The following is an 18,148-nucleotide window of genomic DNA, read 5'->3' on the forward strand; positions in this document are numbered from 1 at the left end:
CCACCATCAAGAAGATCTTTAAAGGAATCACTAGTAGTATGGATCTTATCATCATCATTATTATTGTTCCTAACCTACCCCTTATCCATTCTACTAGACTGATTCGATGCAGTTTTAGTCAAATCCTTATCATCCATAACAGGATCTTTAGTCTCACCAAGCCTCCCCTGCCCTTCATCCATATCTGGACTATTGAGACCGTGCACTTTACGTTTGTTCATCATGTTGGAGTACGACCCGGTATTAGTGTATGTAGCCTCCTTAGATTTGTCATACAACTTTGCATTAAGAGGAGGAAACTCATAATCCAAAATATTATGAGTATCCTTTTCACCACCGTGATCATTTGGGTTTGCTTCTTCCACAGAAATCGGTAACTCTGTCAAGGGATCCAGCGGCTCTGACTCCGAATCTTGGTTAACCGATGAATTAGATTCATCACTATTATGTGCCTCATCCTCCCCACCTACAGTTCTGCTCCTTAAAACCTTAGGAGCGGTAACGGAAACAAGTTTCTTTTTCTTCCCCATGTTACACCAGCACAATTGAGAGAGCCTTGTACTATCGGATTAAACAGTAAGAATAGCAGTGACGATTGCTGGATATCGCCAGAAAGATTTAGAAGCAGATGCAGTGTGAACACACGCAAAGGAGAGAGAAAAAGTTCTCTAACTAATATTTTGTCTGTCATACAACTTTGCATTAAGAGGAGGAAACTCATAATCCAAAATATTATGAGTACCTTGCAGTCACTAATGTACCTTGCAGTGACTAACCAGATGTTTTTTATGCTTTGCATTGAGCCATATAATAATTTTGAACATAACAATAAACTATAGAACCAGTGAACTACACAATGTGATTATGTTTGTCGTATTTTTTTTATTGTAGAATTGAAAGTGTAGAAAACGTTTGTATTTTTGTACTTGCTGCAAATTTGGAGTTCATGTTTGTAATGGTATTTTGAATATTAATACAAAAGAATATGAAGTGCAGTTTATAAATCCAATTTTAAATTAGCTTTAGTTTGAACATATGGCATTTTAACAAGTTCAACTTATAAGTGGTAATCTGGTTTATTAAATGGTACATAGCAAGTGATGGTGCAGTTTTTAACAAGTGCAGAATCTGGTACAGTTTTTGACCAACAGTTTTGACCCAAATATTAACAAAACAGTTTTGACCCAAATAGGAATTGGTAATCTGGTGCAGTTTTGACAAATAGGAATTGTTGAATTGGTGCAGTTTTGACAAATAAAATTTGGTAATAATGGTGAAGTTTGACCCAAATAGGAATTGGTAATCTGGTGCAGTTTTCGACAAACAGTGTTGACCCAAATCTATACAGTAGGAAATATTCAAGTGTAAACAAGAAGTGCAGTATCAAGGCACAGATCTTTTGACCCAAACCTGTGCAGTTTTGACCCAAATAGCAAACGACACATTGTGCAGTTATGACCCACAATACAGTAGTTAATTAAGTAGCAATTACTACCTGTGCAATTTTGACAAATAGAGAAAAACAGTAGGATATATTCAAGTGTAAAACAAGAAGAGCAGTAACAAGGCACACGTCTTTTGACACAAATCTGTGCAGTTTTGACCCAAATGGAAAATGACACATTGTGCAGTTGACTTATGGCCCAGCTAGATTCAGAAACATTACCATTACCATACAGAAACAATAAATTATGAAACATGATTATAAACATAACATCAAACTGATTAAAAATATAAAATCAACATAGTTATATTTGAGTCGAGTAGCAGCTCACACTTACAAGCAAGAGTCAAGTAATCTAATGTGTTTTTAAGATAATAAAAATATATCTGCCGATGCCGAAATACATGGGGATTTTAGCAGAATTTTTGTGATAGTTGAGTATTCATTTTTGGTAACCATATCTAAAGGCCGTAAGATTACTTTCTTCAACACGGGGGATTTGACCAAGATTAATTGCACAATCTCCAAATGAAGCTTGAAGTTGAAAAACCCACGAATTTCAAATTCATTCAGGTTGTTCAACCAGATATTTGAATACCTATCAATTCTAATCGGGTTTCTATTATAACGTTCAAGAACTTCTGGATCACTACCAAGACCAAGACCAAGACCAAGACCAAGACCAGCATTATCCACCTACAAAAAATATATAAGATTTCATCTGTCAGCATATTTTGGCATAAACCCAAAAAAACGTAAGATACAAGATGATAGACTTAAGTGTCTTACATCTAGACAAAGTTTCTCCAAATTTGGGGAGCACTGGATTAAAAAGAATAGCAAACGTAACCCATCGGATTCAAGCAAACGTATTCCCTTGATATGCACATCTTTAAGGTGGACCAAGGAGATTGAAAGCTCTTGTGGAAACCAGTCTAAGAAAAAATACTTCACATGCAAAAAAGAAAAAAAGTAATTAGATAGTGTCTTTATACTACAAGTAAATAAACTATACATATCATGTGAATATAACTTACATGTAAAATACAAGGGTCGATAATCAAGCATTCAATAAGAGGCAAGAGCTCAATCAGGCAAGTGATTGGAAATTTGCCATCACCGAGCACATTATCTTCACTTGTATACTGTAACATCTTACAATATTCAGATAAACCTATAAATTCATTAATAATACCTAGCAATCAAGACCCATACACCAAAAATTGGGTCCATTGGGTCTTGAGAAAACAAAGGGAATGGGTCCAACATGGACCCATTTTAGTCCATTAATATAATAGAACCATCTAGACCCGTTGAAACCCATCTCCAAACCTTTTTAATTTGAAAATATTAATAAAAATAAAAAAAATGAAAAACTTAGGAAATTAGAAAAATAAAAAAATTAATAAAAACAAAAACAAAAAAATGAAAATGAAAATTAATATTATTATTTTTAAATAGGAAAAAAAATAAAAAATAAAATTTTTAAAAAATTATATATTTTTTAAAAGAGAAAACGGGTCTCAACCCGACCCAACCCATTTGGATCCGACCCATTCAACCCATTTTAATTTTGAGAACCGTTCAACCCATGACCCGTTTTAACCCAAACCCATTTGGGTCTTGACCCAACCCGACCCGTTTTCCAGACTTAATTATAATTATAATGCATATCATAATCAGAACTTATTTACTTACCAGCCATAAGCTCTTAAGTATCGGACAATTAGATACAAGATGAACAAGAGTTTTAGTAGATATCTTCACATGTTGCAACTCTAAGCTTGTCAGGTTACCAAATCCTTTAAATGTTGGTTGATGGTTTATATAACCGTTACGGAGACATAGGTACGTTAACTGATACATGGAGAATATAGATGACGGTAACCTATATTCACTGTCCCGATCCAAGAGAAGGAAAAATGATTTGACCGTATTTCTCCTTGACAAATTGCTTAATATTTGGTCAAGATCAACACACAACTTGCCTGCATTTGTAGTAAGCGAGAACTCGAGTAGTGGTCCCTGATGCAATAACAAAGTTTGCTTTATAGCATCAAAAAACATATAAGACCTGATCATTTCTTTTGCTAAACGTGGTAAGTCAATGGTTTGTTCCAGATGTGCAAGCTGAGTTGTTAGATTTTCTAGATGAGTTGCTAGGTAGGTTTCTGATCCTTCAAACTCATTTTTGTTGAAACGTAGTACAGGAATTCTTGTCCATGTGTATCTCCATTCCCTCGAGAGGATACTTGTCCTGACTGCATCTTTGATTGGTAAAAGACATAGGATGTGGTCTATTATGAGTGGAAAAAGGGTGCTTATTCGACCCAAAGACATATCACCACCATTCATTGTTGAGGGAAGAATATAAGAAAATGCTGCGTTAAACAATCCAAGATAAACTGAGTTTCATAGACAAATCTCCAAAAATAAAAACTTTATTTTTAACATGTTGACAATCGACAACAACAATACCCAATTCAAAGAAAGCTGACTACAGGAAGGTAAGAAATAAGACATGCAACTAAAAGTCTAATATCCGTTTAAGATTTATATCCCTTGTCCATTTATTGTTTGAGAACTTAACTAACCCACAATCACATTGAAATAGTTTTACAGACCAACCCATAACCCTAGATAGTAAAACAATTACGAAAATAGATACCAATTGACGGAAAAAAAGAAGGATATACCGATTATAGTAGACCATTATGAAAACAGTAGTAAAACCCTAAAATATGCAAATGTATACATACAATTAAAACGAACAACCCTAAATAGACAAATATTATTATAGAACAAGCAAAATAAAAACAACAATGAAACAACCCTAAATAGAGAAATTGTTTGGAAAAGCTAAAAGGTTTCTACTTCTATCAGATTTCAGTCCTGTCCATTTTCATTCACAGTGTGAATAAAAATGGAGTCGGCATGTTACGTGCCTAGAGAATAAATGGCTCTAGAGTTGCGATTAGGGTTAAGAACCGAACAAATTACCTGGAGATTCTCAAAATCTTGTGGAGATAAACCTAAAGTTGAAGATGAAAGGAACTACGGTAAAGCGTAACGTTGCGACGGAAGGAAGTCAAGGAACGGTACTGTGGTTTTGTCACTTTGAGTGGAATCGGATTTGAATTTTTAGGTTTTTTTGTGTGGGATGTAAAATCCTTTTGAATGTTAATTGGTTTGCGAAAAAAAATCGTTGGGCTAAAATATCCAATTTGTTGAGGGTGTGAAGGTCGAAGCTATTCTCATCAAAAAAGTCGAGGAAACCTATGCGTTTTGAGCTCGCTTTTAATGGTTTGTTCAATTCAATTGAGCTACGATGTTTTTGTTTGCTCGCTTGTATTTTGGGTCTTCCATCTTTTTGACCTTTTTGACGATGTATTCCCTTGTTTTTGTTATAAAGTTTCATAATTTAAAAGAAAAAAATATATCGTGAATTGGACGATTTTGTTATGATAAGCATATAATTACCTCATCATCTTCTAAAAAGAGTATATACATCACTATCACATGTATTTATAGATGACAATGAATCAGTTTATCGCATCGCTATCAAAAGAAAACGAAAGTATCTTTTTAGCAGTAGGATCGATTTAAATGTTGTCACCTTTAAATACAAAGATATGTCTCAAATAAAACGAAACCGGTTTTAGGTGAATAGCTATGACGTAGTAAGAGAGAAACAAATAACATAAAGATGCAAAGAAAAGAAACCGCTCTTTTTGGAGAGCGAGTATTTTCACTCTCATGTACACACCTCTACTTCGGTTTAAAATGCACGATTAAAAGACATTTTCCTGTAGAATTTATATATTATTATTATGCAACAATGAAAGAGTGGAAATGGGCCCATTGTTATTCCTATTATACAATGCGTAATCAATCATTCAACATATAATCAGAAAAAACAATGAGGCAAAAATGAGGAATAACTCTACAGGTGAGAATACGAAGAACATGAAACCCGAGCAGATCAGTTTAGTGTTCTTCCTCTGTTAGTTTGTGTAATCATTTTGTTTACAGTATGGAGTAAGCTCGGATGACTTCAACAATTGGTGCCCGACACAGTGGACACTTCCCTCCTCCACGAATCAACTCATTAGCACATTTTGCACAAGTACACATATGCCCACATCTGTATCGCATACATGTAAATAAATTAAGATTCAAAAAAAATATTCTCATTGTTCATATCATTAAAAAAAAAAATAATAAATAAATAAATAAAAAATACTTGAGGGAATACCTGTACAACAAAGAATCAATCTGGGTATCACAACAAACACAACAGGTTCCTTTCCTCACTTGACCCCATTTTGATCCATCTTCTGAAGTTTCTGCAGCAATAACTGCAAAGGGAACTTATTTGTTAGTGTTCTTTTTCCTACAGAACCGCGAGGGCAATATAGTAATTACAACTTGTATGTTGGCATGTACGTACCTTGTCCATCCCCTGATCGATTCAACGCAGCAGAAACTTCCTGTCTGACAGACCTTTGTAGTTCAAGTTGCATGTCCATGCAAGCCTCAAGCATTCTCTGCATGTGGCTCATACCTTGTTGTAGTCTTGCCATATCTGCCCTCAAATCATTTATCACTTCCCACTCCTGTTTGAATTATTGTATATTAATAAGCAGAATAATCATATGTTCAGCTTTAAAAAAAAAATATACAAAAAATTTACAAAATCTAATTATTTAGAAGGAAATAGAAGTTTCTTGCAATAGAACTAACATCGGAAAACACAAATCCAAAAATCCACATATTAACTTACAAGTTCAGAGCGATGCATGGTGTGACGGGACCAACTAGAATAAGGCAAATGATGCCAAATTGGTTGTGGTGGGGGTACAGGAGGAGGAGATGGTAGAACTAATGAAGGTCTACCAATGGCGGCATCATGCTGATTCTGATGTTGGTCCTGGGCACCCTCTTGTGAACCAGGGTTCGGTATGTTTCGATGAAGATCCCAATCAATGGGAGTACGACCTTGTCTACTTACATATGATTGGATCAACTGATCCAAACTTTCACGGAAACCACTACGTAGTAAATTAGAAACACTTCTCCTACAGAAAAAAGAGAATACCAGTCAATCCAAATTTAACGTACACTAGATCATTAAACAGTTACAAGATAAATAAATAAAAGTATTGATGAAGGTAATGGGCTCTAGTTATTGAGTCAACAGCAAGCGTCGATTTATTGGCGACTTGACTGACTCTTAGAGCCTAAATTAAATTTCAGGCAGGATTTAGAACCCATGGAAATTTGATTTTACCATTTTCATGGCGTCTCAATTTTATTTTATTTTTTATTTTATTTTATTTTTTAAATAGCTTTTTCCTACTTATTGGCCGGAGGTCCACTCGGAAGCAATCTCTCTATCCGTCGAATAGAGAGAGGGATGATTTTCTCTACTTTTGAGAGTGTTTTCACTCTAGGTGGAGAAATGACTTGACTTTATTCTCGAATAGGGGAAAGATTGTCTACATCTCACCTCCCCCATACACCACTTATGTGGTATTGGGTTTTGTTGTTGTTGTTGTTGTATTGATGAAGGTATCATCTTGTTATTGTATATAAAAATTGCACAAGCGTTTTTCAGTCTATATATACCAACCCATGTTGACCCATAACAAAATATTCTATTTTGACCCAATCTCATTATGTTCTGTTGTCCAACCCGCCCATATTGTCACCTCTACAGCTTGGGAGAAGTCTATTACCTGCTCAAAAGTTCCCTGAGTTCCATACTGTACACATTATCATCTTCTGGAGGGTGAAATCTATTGACTCTCCTCAGTGGAACATTATGCAGCATTCTTGGTGGATCAGAAGGCCCTTCTGACCAATTTTCAGCAGCTTCCCGTGAGCCATCTTCATGCCAAACCTCATCGGTTCCATGCATATGTGCACCTTCTACATCATTACTTGAAGTTTCCTGGGGCCAGTTGTTTCCAGAAGTTTCCTGCCAATTAACATCATCTGGAGTCTCATCATCTCTCCATTCGTTGAACTGATTATAACCTTCTTGCTGCCACTCTCCTCTCTCATCATCTTCAACAACCTGGTCTTCTTGTTCATTAGTGCTTTGAACAGCTGTATCAATTTCGAAGTTTCCAGTGCGATCGGTGACCTGATGATCGGTGGATTCCTGGGCCCACAACTGTGACTGATCATGGTTTTCATTATCGATCTCCTGCAAAGTGTTTGTGTAAGTCTCCTCAGTTATAAAAGAGGTGATGTTGCTTTTAAGAAAAGTAATTAATTATGGCTGCTTACTTGACCATGAACATTGCTTTCTGATCTGGTCCGGAACTCTTCCCTGGTCAAAAGGAAGCCATGTCATCAATGACAATGAAAAAGAGACGCAAAATATTTACATCTCAGATCGAACGGATTTAAGACATAAAAGTTAACCATGTTAACTAGATCCTTGTATAATGGAATTAAGCATGAACAATTCAATTTATAAAATGATATAAAAAGCTTACCTCAAGCCAGATACAGAGTGGCGTTGTCTCAATTGCACCAATTCACTTGCTGCAACTGAAGACGGCCTCTCTTCTTCCACGGGCCTTTCATTTCGTAAAAATCTGCCTCTCAGTAATGACTGAGAAAATAAAGATAAATTTCAAAAATCACGTATAGCCCCAAAACTAAGGTCATAAAAGCATGTTTATCACTATATCATACTCATAAGTGAATCGGATAATATAAGTCGTATTGTTAAGGCTACCCTCTACCTTACCAACTAGTAAACAAATAAATTGGCAAAGCTTAAACTTTTTTCAACCAGCAATACCTTTAGGTCTATATTTGAACCTTATCATTATCATTACTAACCGAAGGATGAAAAATAAAACTATATGATCATATACATACATGGTTACATATACAGGCTATTTGGTAACGTGTAAAGGCTACCAAAATTGGCGGGAATATGAATAAAGAGCAGGACTGAGCAACTGACCTGAATGCGATTGCGATGTGCAAAATCAGAAACTGCACGATACTCAGTCAAACCCTGAAGTTCCCTCTGTCTTTCCCTCTCAACCCTCATTAGTAAGTCAAGTAACGCTTGTCTACCACGCAACCTCAACATATCCCTTCTAATATGCTCCGGCTGCCCTTCATCACCATTTCTATCACAACTTTGTTCATGAACACCGCCACCATGTTCTTCCCTACGACTGCCACGTGTCCCCCTCTGCTGACTTGTCATTTGCACCCACTCCCTAACAATCCTCACTCTCTCACGCTCTGTTTCCCCAAGCCACTCTGGACTATTACTCCTCTGAGTAACACCAGGTGAACTATTGGTCACACCAGTTTCCCTCCAACCCTGAACAATATGCCTAACCCTTTCTCTCTCAACCTCACCAATATCAGGAGTTCGCTCACGGGTCGAACCGTTATTATCTTGACCCACATTCTGCTGTTCATGAGACCAAGTTGCATAATCATTTTCACTACTTGTAACATCCCCCAAACTACTTTGATGTTCACTCCCTCTACCTTCTGTAGTTCTTGAAACATTTGTATTAGAATCCATACTTCTTTGATGTCTGAGTCTCACTCTCACCCTTTCACGAGCACGATTCAAAACATGTTCATCTTCCAACTCTCTCCACATCTGCAAAATAGATGATGCACGAGTGCTCGGTCTTTCAACATTCCCCGGCCTTCTAGAAGTAGGAGGAGACTGAGACTCCCTCAAAAACGAGGAATCTAACATAGAAACAGTATGCAAACCTGCAAGTGCCATTAATTCAGACTCACGATTCCTTCTCTCTATCGTAGTAATCATCTCTTGTGCTTGCCTAGCAGCCCACCTACTCAAAATCCGAGAGTGTCGTCTTCTAGCAATAGACGACTCAGCCAAATCATCCCCCTCGAGATCCGACCTACGTCTTCTTCTCATAAGCTGATCACCACCCTCAGTCTCGTCATCCTCCTCCGTGTTACGTGGAGAGCTACATGATGCAAATGACATACAATCATCCAATTGCCCCCTCATTAATTCATCAAAGCCCCTCTCAAAATCGGAACAGGCATCATTATTAGTATTACTCTCAGGCTTCTGTAACATTTGCTGTTGAATATCGGTCATCTTCCTTGCACTAATCCTACCTCCCAAAATCCAACACTATCAACCAACTTACCAAACATATCCCAACCGATAACTGACCATTGCCTTAACAAGCAAAACTGAACTTAATTTAACAAAAACCTAACCCTAAATAGATACAAAAGACATATTCAATTTACGATGTAAACCTCCGGACGTTAAATTCAATATCACCTGATCAAACACACGATCAAAAACGAACTTTGTATCATCAGTGATACAATTCATCTTCAATGAAAAACAAATCGAAACAAGATCCATCACAATCAACCAATCAACCTAGCAATTCACCAACTAATTCAATATCAAAATATCAAAATCGTATATATAAACGTACCTGTGAACCAATATATATCGTGTTTCAATACAGTGGATATAATAATTTAAAACCCTAAGCAAAAGAAATAGAAACTCGATTGAAATCGATGAAGATGAAGTTGTGACGAATTAATTAACACATACAGAAATTGCAATCGAAAAGCAAACGTTTGCTGAAAAGATAATATATAGATATAGATATATAGATTATTATAGGTAAAAAAATATGGAGGGAGGGTTGAAATTGGTAAAAATAATTTCAATTCTAGGAGGAGGTAATATCTAATGGGACGAAGCTTTAAAGGGGCATGGGCTCTCCTTAAAATGTGTTAATTTTTCACCCTTTCTTAACGCCTATTTTTTCGCGTCTATTTTATATTTATTTTTACTTTGTGACGTAGGATTTGAAATATCTCAAAAAATTGTTTACCAATTATTTTTGTGTTTGAAAATATCGAACGTTAGCTTTTAAATATGCATTTCTGTCAGATTATTGTTAAAGATATTATGAAAATTTGGATGATTAACAAATAATGAAGATGACACATACAAAATCTCTTATCCTCTTGTTATGTATTAGTGATAATTAACTTTAGTAACCGCTTTCAGATAAGCATATTAAGTTTTATACCTGAATTTTGATTATCTCTTGATTAATAATTCATCGTTGAATGCTTCAACATATATCATGTACATTCAGAACTGAAATACTCTATGAATCATTACAACAACAACAACAACAACAACAACAATAACAACAACAGAACTGAATCTCACATGTGTAGGGATGAGGGAGGTGAGACGTAGACAATCCTTCATCTATCTTAGAATACAGAGAAGTCATTTCTCTACCCCGAGTGAAACACTTCCTATTAAATATTAAGCACTAAAATTTTATTTAATAATCTTTATATATTATATATTTATATATTATATAAAGAATAGTCATTAAACAACGATCATGTTTTTTTATTCATGCAAAAATTTAATAAGGAAAATTTACACCATTTACATTGTTCATTCAAGTGTTTATCAAACAAATAAATGTCATTCGAAATTAACTATATTATGAATAATTCGACACTTAATCATTAAATATTATCATATGCACCCTTAGTCACGTGAGATTAAGTGTCATATTCAAATTCAAATTAAAGTATTAAATGATAAGTGTTAAGTATTGTGAAGACAAATAAAATTTATACATACACATTTATTAGGTTGGTTACTGAATCTCGCTAGGATTAAGATATTGAGTGTGTATTGTACTCAAATATATTTGAATAAAAGTTGTGCTTTATTATATTTAAATCTTAAGTAGATTTATGCACGTAACTTGTTATGTTATGGTTTATGATTTTAAATTATGATAAGATGCATATCACTTGGATAGAAATATCTATAACATAAAGTTAATTGACGTTTTATCTTATCTTAATTGACATATTGTGCAAAGTTAAATACAAAAATTTTAACTTAACCATCTATCGGGCTATAATTAATCCAAGGTAAGATGATTACCTACTTAAGTCATACTATGTCAACCTTAACGACACTACCTAATGCAATTTCAAACACAAGTTGCAGGTCAAAAGTGTCCATACTTTCAACAAGTTTTTGCAATTTTGAATCTCTTAGACTATATATTAGTTAGCCCATTTATTGTTATTATTGGACTCAGCCCTTTTATGATCTAGGGCATTTGTATTGTGGCAATATAACAGGCTCTCTGGTGTAATATGCAAATCAATGAAATAAGTTCCATTACATCAATATATTGATGTAATAGAACTTATTTCATTGATTTGCATATTACACCAGCCTGTTATATAGTCACAATACAAATGCCCTAGATCATAAAAGGGCTGAGTCCAATAATAACAATAAATGAGCTAACTAATATATAGTCTAACAGAATCGAGTACACACTCCAAATTTTTTTAGTAAATGTGCTTACAAACGGCTATATTCTTTTATTGCAGATGGCTTTGTGCTCAACGTTGTGGTCAAGCCGCAGACAAACTGCCAATTTTCTAAAGAATTTTTAATCCCCTTAATTGACTTATTTTTTATTCACCCCTTGCACTTAAATTCTTTTATACTCCATTATTCAAGCAATCACTAAAATATTTACTTACATTATTTGTGTGATTCTAACAAGAGATCCGTCAGATACATAACTAGTTATAGTTATATTTTGTTCATAAACTTTAAACTTATATAAATTCTACGTGATTTACTTTGCGGTCTATTTAAATAAAGATTTGTTAGAATTGTATTAGTTCTTTCAGTAAGAACGAACTTGATCTTAATGATCAAGTTTGAGGAATCTTTCAAGTGAAGAAGAATTGTCTTGGCGGTTGTTTACAGTGTAATCAGCTTTTCATCGGATTTGAACACTATTTAATAAAAATTAACTATCAATTAATGGATTAAATTACAGATTAAAGAAAATTAGTTAACGTTCTACCAGACTAATATTAATTTTATGTTTCTTTCTATATTCCCTTACTCCCTGTATTATTTACATATATTGTTTTCACAATACAAGTCGAAGTTCCAGATCAAACTTAAAAGGAATTATAAAAGACTAATAATTAACAAGTTAACTACTTACCCTATCTACTTAACTTACACATTTGTTTTTTCTTTTTTTCTTTTTTTTTCTTTTTTTTTTTTTTTTTGTGAAAAGAAAAAAGATTAATATTACTCAAATAGAAGAAAATACACTAGGGAGCATGCGATATTCGTATAAAAAAGAAAACAACATTGGTATAGAAACGAAAACATTTTCTAGAAATTGTAGATGACTACTAAAATGCGGGGATCTTTAGATATGTATACAAATTAGTAGAACATATCTTTTATGTATATTCCTATTAGCATTTTAGCGAGGTTTTAGTTTTAAAATGTCATTTTACATCAGAATACTCTTAATAATTTGTACATTTGGGTACTTCCTTTCATTTGTAACAAGCATAAAGTTAAAACTCGGTTTTGAAGTAGAGACACTTGCTGACAAATAACTTTACTTTCAAATTAGTTATAACAATTCGGAGTTTTTAAAAAATACATAATCAACCTATCATTATCCTTAATCATATCATATTTGTTAGAAACAGAGTATGATTTGACTATCCGGATTGATTCTTGAATCGTGTATTTGTTAGATGATAGGATTAGGCCCAAGTTCAATATGTGGGCTTGGGTCTGTTAGGGTTTCCTAGGGTTACCTTGTATCGCTATAAATACCGCATCAATAATACAATAATATTCACGAGTTCATATTCTTCTACATGGTATCAGAGCTAGGTTTCTCTAACCGTCTGACCTACCGCTTCCTCTTCAAGTTTGTTATCCTCCGGTTATCGCCCAGTGATCCGAAGAGATCCTTTTTATCTAATTTATGTTTATTAGTCCTCAAACAATATGTGGGCTTGGGTCTAATCCTATCATCTAACAGTATTCACTTTCTCTATAAAGTATTTCGACTCAACAATTGCCTTGGTTTCACGAAATCTTTACACAGATAAGACAAGAACGCAATTAGTGTTTCTGGCAATTAAATCACTAATCAAATTATCGGAGAGATTTTGTGTGTGTTTCTATTGTTCTATGATTGCAGAATGCCAAAACCAAAATAGAGAAACTGATATATTCGGCAGTTATATTTTGAAAGGATGTAACCTTCCAAATTGAGCGGGAGAAACTATTATACCAAAAGTTATAACACTTGGTTGGAATCCGTTGGAATACACTTTGCCTACATAACGGATAGTGTATTTTCGTTGAGGTTTTGGGGCGCTACCCCCTCGACCCCTGCCCGCTCACCTGGGAGTGGGACTCCAGCCAGGGGCGCTGCCCCTTGGACCCCGTAAGGGGGCGTGGCCCCGTTGACCCCCGCAATTACGCGACAGTTAGTAGCTAACTCTTACGGACGTGTACTTCACACTCTCCGAACCCGTTGTTAAGTATAACTAGCTGACTCTTGCATTCAAATAAAAATAAATGTAGATGACACTAAAATCACAAACAATATTTACAATCAATTGAAATTGAAGTTATAAGCAGAATAAAAATCAGGTCGTTGCATGAAATAAGAAGTGATCGGATTTTCTACATTGATCTGATTTGAGTTTTAGGATCAATGATTTTTGGTATTAGGCATGGCATGAGCTACAAACGATGACAATTGTCTGAGATACACGCATATGTTTGACAAATTAAACGGCCTCGTGTGAGGTAGCGGTCACATTCCAAGTGTTGGGATGGCCTTTTCGTCGGGCCAAATCAATCATGTTGACATATAGACTTCATCGTCATAATCCTCTAAAATAACTCACTTTTCTTTGGGAGAACCATCAACACGTGGCGTGCAATCAAATGTTCATTTTTTTCGTTTTATATTCTTCACCTTTTATCTCGCATTATCAAATTATTAAATCAATACTTTGTCCTAACACTCAGATATTAACTCTTACAAACTTTTACATAAAACGGTCATTATATGACTAGGTTTTCTAAGTTCGTACACTTAAAGGGGGAGAATACTTTTACTTAATTAGATGTATGAGACTTAATTTAATTTAGATATTCACTCGATCAAAATATATCGCTAATAAGATTTGAACTTAAAACTTCTTAGACCACTTACATTCAAGCCATATTTTCTAAATTTCACATCAGTGTCACTTCAACACTTTATTCCAAGACTGAATGAGAACTGAACTCGTGTCATCCATGACACTCTTTATAAAATAACCGATACCCGCTATGTATTACTTAATCAAACAAATGTACAAAGTATTAAAAGTAGTTGTATAACTATTTCCGTGCTCTAAAATATACTCGTATGTACCATGAGGGGCAGTGGCGAGTTTAAGTAGTGACCCGTGGGGTTACCGGATATCGCTAGTTTAAAAATTATTAGTAGAAATACCCTGTAAATTGTATAAGACACCATTAAATTTAAGTGGAGGACCCCATATCTTTGTCGGATTATAGTTTTTCCTTTAAAATCTATAGGATACCATTATATTTAACTACTCGGACTCAATATACTTTTCGAACTTTTAGTTTTTTGAAAGTAAAACAACCACTAAAATAGCATTTAAATATAATTAGCACTAAAAATTTCTCAAGACTCCATTGAGTTTGCATCATGGAATCGCCACTGATGAGGGGAGGGATGAAGTGCGTGGTGCCTGGGAGTATGAGAACTAAGAGCAAGGGGAGTGGAGGCTCGTTTCCCCTTCGTCCCCATGCCCGTCGCAAGTCACCCCACTCCCCAACCAAATTTCGATGGTCTGTCCCGGCTTAGTCATGTCGCCTGGGCGACACAACATCAACGACCATTTTTTTTTTTAATCCCCACTTTTATCTATATATATACAACCATTTTCTCAACCTAAACACACACTCTCAACTCTTCTCAATTAAACACACTAATATTGCTTAAAAATGAATTCTTCAAGCATTATTTCATTGAATGTTTACCACGGTGGAGAGCTCAGCGAGGATTGGAAATCGTATTCCAACTCGCAATGTACTCCGTTCGAGTCCCTCGACGTTAACGGGTGGGACACAGGGCGTTTGTTCAACTACATACGAGAGCATGTCGACTTCGAGACCTCGGATTTTATGTACATCGTTCCAGAAACTCAAACCTTTGAGTTTCTCACGACTGAACAAGAATGGGAAGAACTAGTCGGGAAAGCAAAACTCAACGACGAGTCTGTCGACTTGTATTGTATCCACATATGGTCCCGTGAATTCATCCGCCGCCCAAGTCCTCACTACCCGCACGACGAGAGTGATGAGGGATACAATAGTCCTAAAACCCCGTGAAAGGCTCGATCGGACGAGTTAATTTTTAGGAAATTTCGGTTTGTTTTTTTATTTTTAGGACTTGTAATGTTTTTTTTTTAATTTTAGGTTAGTAATGTTTTTCTTTTTTTTAGGAATCGTAATGTTTTTATTTTATTTTTAGGAATCGTATGTTTTTACATTTTCTTAGGAAATGTAATTTTTTTTTATTTTTAATGAAAGTTATTTTTATTAATTTATGTTATATTTAAAATCATAAAAAAAATATATATATATATATATAAACTGACATGCCTAACTGACAGAGGTCACCACTCCCCACTTTTTCTGACTCAGCAAGTCAGGCCTGACATGCCAAGTGACCTCAGTCACCACTCTCAGTGCTCTAAGCGATAAGCTCACCGTTGACAATTGTCATATGAATATAAGACAACTATAACTACTAAATTATATAGAAATGGTTAGAATTAGTTTTAAACGATTATGTATAAAATGTCCTTGTCCTTTTATAAACTATTATTAATATTAGTATTAGTACTAGAATAACATTAGAAATTTCCCTATTTATTTAATTCATAGAATCATAGAATATAAAATAAAATAAAAGTCTACTTAAAAGTAAAATCAAAAGGATAAATTATAAAAGTAAAAAGGAGGGGAACATGGGCGGATCTATGATTGGTAGTCACTGGTGTCACCCATTAAAACTCTCAAAAAATTTCTACTAAATGTCTTATTTTAATGGTGTCACTAAAAAAAATGTATACTATCCAGTAAATTATACCTAATACTAATACTACTTATCACGTAACCATACCAGTAAATTATCCAGTAAACAACATGAATACCTAATACTACGTATCACGTAACCATAACCACGCCCATGCAAATTATACCGACTCATTTTCCCATCATTATTTCTTCTTTGTTTTTACCTTCTTAACTTTGCCATTATTAAATTACTGTATCATACTTGTTTAGCAAAGCATCGGTTGAAAAAGATTCACAAGATATCATTTCATGCATGTATCCGTATCGATAAAGATTTGATTACGACTCTGGTAGTTCGACCTAAAAGTTATAAGTACGTAAGTTTGATTAGATTGATTCTAAGCTATGATTAACTACTAAACTTACATGGACCCTACTCCTGCCTATAAGCCAAATCACCGATTAGTTAATATGATAATGTGTTCACGTATGTATGTTAAACAATTTTGTTTAGCTTCAACTAATTACTGTATTAAGAAGATTGTATTGTTGTAAGCTAACATTGGATCCACTATCATGAATTGCTTACGAGATTAAGTAATATCATATAGATTAGGAGTACATCCAAATTAAATCTTGTGAGATAATATACAACACAAGTTCTTGGATCATAAAGTTATCACTTTTTTTAACGGCTATTTCAACATCGAATGGTCTTATTTGTCATTCACACACGCGTTAAGAGGAACCTCTTTACACATCATCGCCATATTGGGTACCCGGTGTGCTTTGGATTAAACCGAGTGGCTTAGGGCATACACATTTTTTTTTCATCACAACAGAATCCATGAGAAAACCTCCCCTGGATTGGAATATGCGCCAACTATAACTCAGATCAAACTCAGAGCTTATACTACTCAGGCAATGCCTCGACAGTAATTATCACTTACACTATAGAGTTTTATTATGTGAGGTGATTTGCACACCACAGTAATTATCACTTACACTATAGAGTTTTATTTTACTGCTGATCGCTTATCTCTCAAAGTGGGTAACGGCTTTAAAGCATCCTTCTGGATTGACCCGTGGCTTTCTAATATCACGCTTGCTTCTAGCTACCCTCATCTCTTTGCTTTAGAAACAGATTGTTACTGCTCAGTTGCTTCAAAGTTCACAAATGGCAATTGGTGTTGGTCTTGGCGACGTCCTCCGAGAGGAGGTGTGGAAGCTAGTCAACCGACAGATTTGTGTAATGCTCTTCAACCCACCTCTCTCTCTCGTCCATGTCCGACTATTGGGTTTGGGAAAATCCGCCTTTCAACGAATACATCGTATCAAAAGCAAGACGATTAATCGAAAATCAAATCTCTATCTCGAGCCAAATATCCTCCATGTGGTGCAAAACAGTCCCTATAAAAACTAATATCTTCATTTGGCGCCTTAATCTCGATCGTCTTCCTACAATCAGCAACCTTAATCAAAGAGACATATTCGTTGAAAGAGATTGTTGCCCTCTTTGTGACGTTTCTGAAGAATCGCGAAACCACCTCTTCATCAGATGCGACACTAGCCACCAAATTTGGTGCAAGATTGGCACCTGGCTCGACATCTCTATTCCCCTCATGGATTCTGTCGAAGACTTGTGGTCATGGATCCACTCAATTCCGCATACTGGTAACAAACGCTTCATTGTTAATGTGGTGGCA

The 18,148-nt window shown here is 35.1% G+C and overlaps 2 protein-coding genes across 4 annotated transcripts; both read right to left on the bottom strand.

The window, feature by feature from the left end:
- Positions 1 to 1,725: 1,725 nt before the first annotated feature.
- LOC139895951 (F-box/FBD/LRR-repeat protein At1g13570-like) lies at positions 1,726 to 4,702 on the bottom strand. Of its 3 annotated transcripts, XM_071878509.1 has the most exons (6): positions 4,445 to 4,702; positions 3,519 to 3,825; positions 3,143 to 3,432; positions 2,482 to 2,598; positions 2,234 to 2,392; positions 1,726 to 2,140 (listed from the first exon to the last, which is right to left on the bottom strand). In XM_071878509.1, exons 3-6 carry the CDS (start codon positions 3,308 to 3,310, stop codon positions 1,811 to 1,813), a joined length of 774 nt encoding a protein of 257 aa, XP_071734610.1. In that variant the 5' UTR covers positions 3,311 to 3,432; positions 3,519 to 3,825; positions 4,445 to 4,702; the 3' UTR covers positions 1,726 to 1,810. The 3 variants fall into 3 exon arrangements, with proteins under 3 accessions (XP_071734610.1, XP_071734609.1, XP_071734608.1); XM_071878508.1 differs by having other exon boundaries at positions 2,482 to 2,589; positions 3,143 to 3,825; XM_071878507.1 differs by having other exon boundaries at positions 3,143 to 3,825.
- Positions 4,703 to 5,254: 552 nt separating this feature from the next.
- Positions 5,255 to 10,032, bottom strand: LOC139895952 (uncharacterized). The gene is made up of 8 exons (XM_071878510.1): positions 8,430 to 10,032; positions 7,951 to 8,069; positions 7,739 to 7,781; positions 7,183 to 7,655; positions 6,228 to 6,522; positions 5,895 to 6,060; positions 5,700 to 5,802; positions 5,255 to 5,588 (listed from the first exon to the last, which is right to left on the bottom strand). The coding sequence occupies exons 1-8, from the start codon at positions 9,567 to 9,569 to the stop codon at positions 5,471 to 5,473; spliced, it is 2,457 nt and encodes an 818-aa protein (XP_071734611.1). The 5' UTR covers positions 9,570 to 10,032; the 3' UTR covers positions 5,255 to 5,470.
- Between the last annotated feature and the right edge of the window lie 8,116 nt (positions 10,033 to 18,148).

The sequence above is a fragment of the Rutidosis leptorrhynchoides genome, chromosome 3 (genome assembly GCF_046630445.1).
Source record: "Rutidosis leptorrhynchoides isolate AG116_Rl617_1_P2 chromosome 3, CSIRO_AGI_Rlap_v1, whole genome shotgun sequence".
In the NCBI taxonomy this organism is placed as follows: Eukaryota; Viridiplantae; Streptophyta; class Magnoliopsida; order Asterales; family Asteraceae; genus Rutidosis; species Rutidosis leptorrhynchoides.

Coding starts and splice junctions, on each gene's coding strand:
- LOC139895951 (XM_071878507.1), bottom strand. CDS start 3,799: ATGAATGGTGGTGATATGTCTTTGGGTCGAATAAGCACCCTTTTTCCA. Junction 2,393..2,481: donor TCGACCCTTGTATTTTACAT/GTAAGTTATATT, acceptor TTGCATGTGAAG/TATTTTTTCTTAGACTGGTT. Junction 2,141..2,233: donor TGGAGAAACTTTGTCTAGAT/GTAAGACACTTA, acceptor TATTTTTTGTAG/GTGGATAATGCTGGTCTTGG.
- LOC139895952 (XM_071878510.1), bottom strand. CDS start 9,569: ATGACCGATATTCAACAGCAAATGTTACAGAAGCCTGAGAGTAATACT. Junction 6,523..7,182: donor CTCAGGGAACTTTTGAGCAG/GTAATAGACTTC, acceptor TTTTTTCTGTAG/GAGAAGTGTTTCTAATTTAC. Junction 5,589..5,699: donor ATTGATTCTTTGTTGTACAG/GTATTCCCTCAA, acceptor TATGCGATACAG/ATGTGGGCATATGTGTACTT.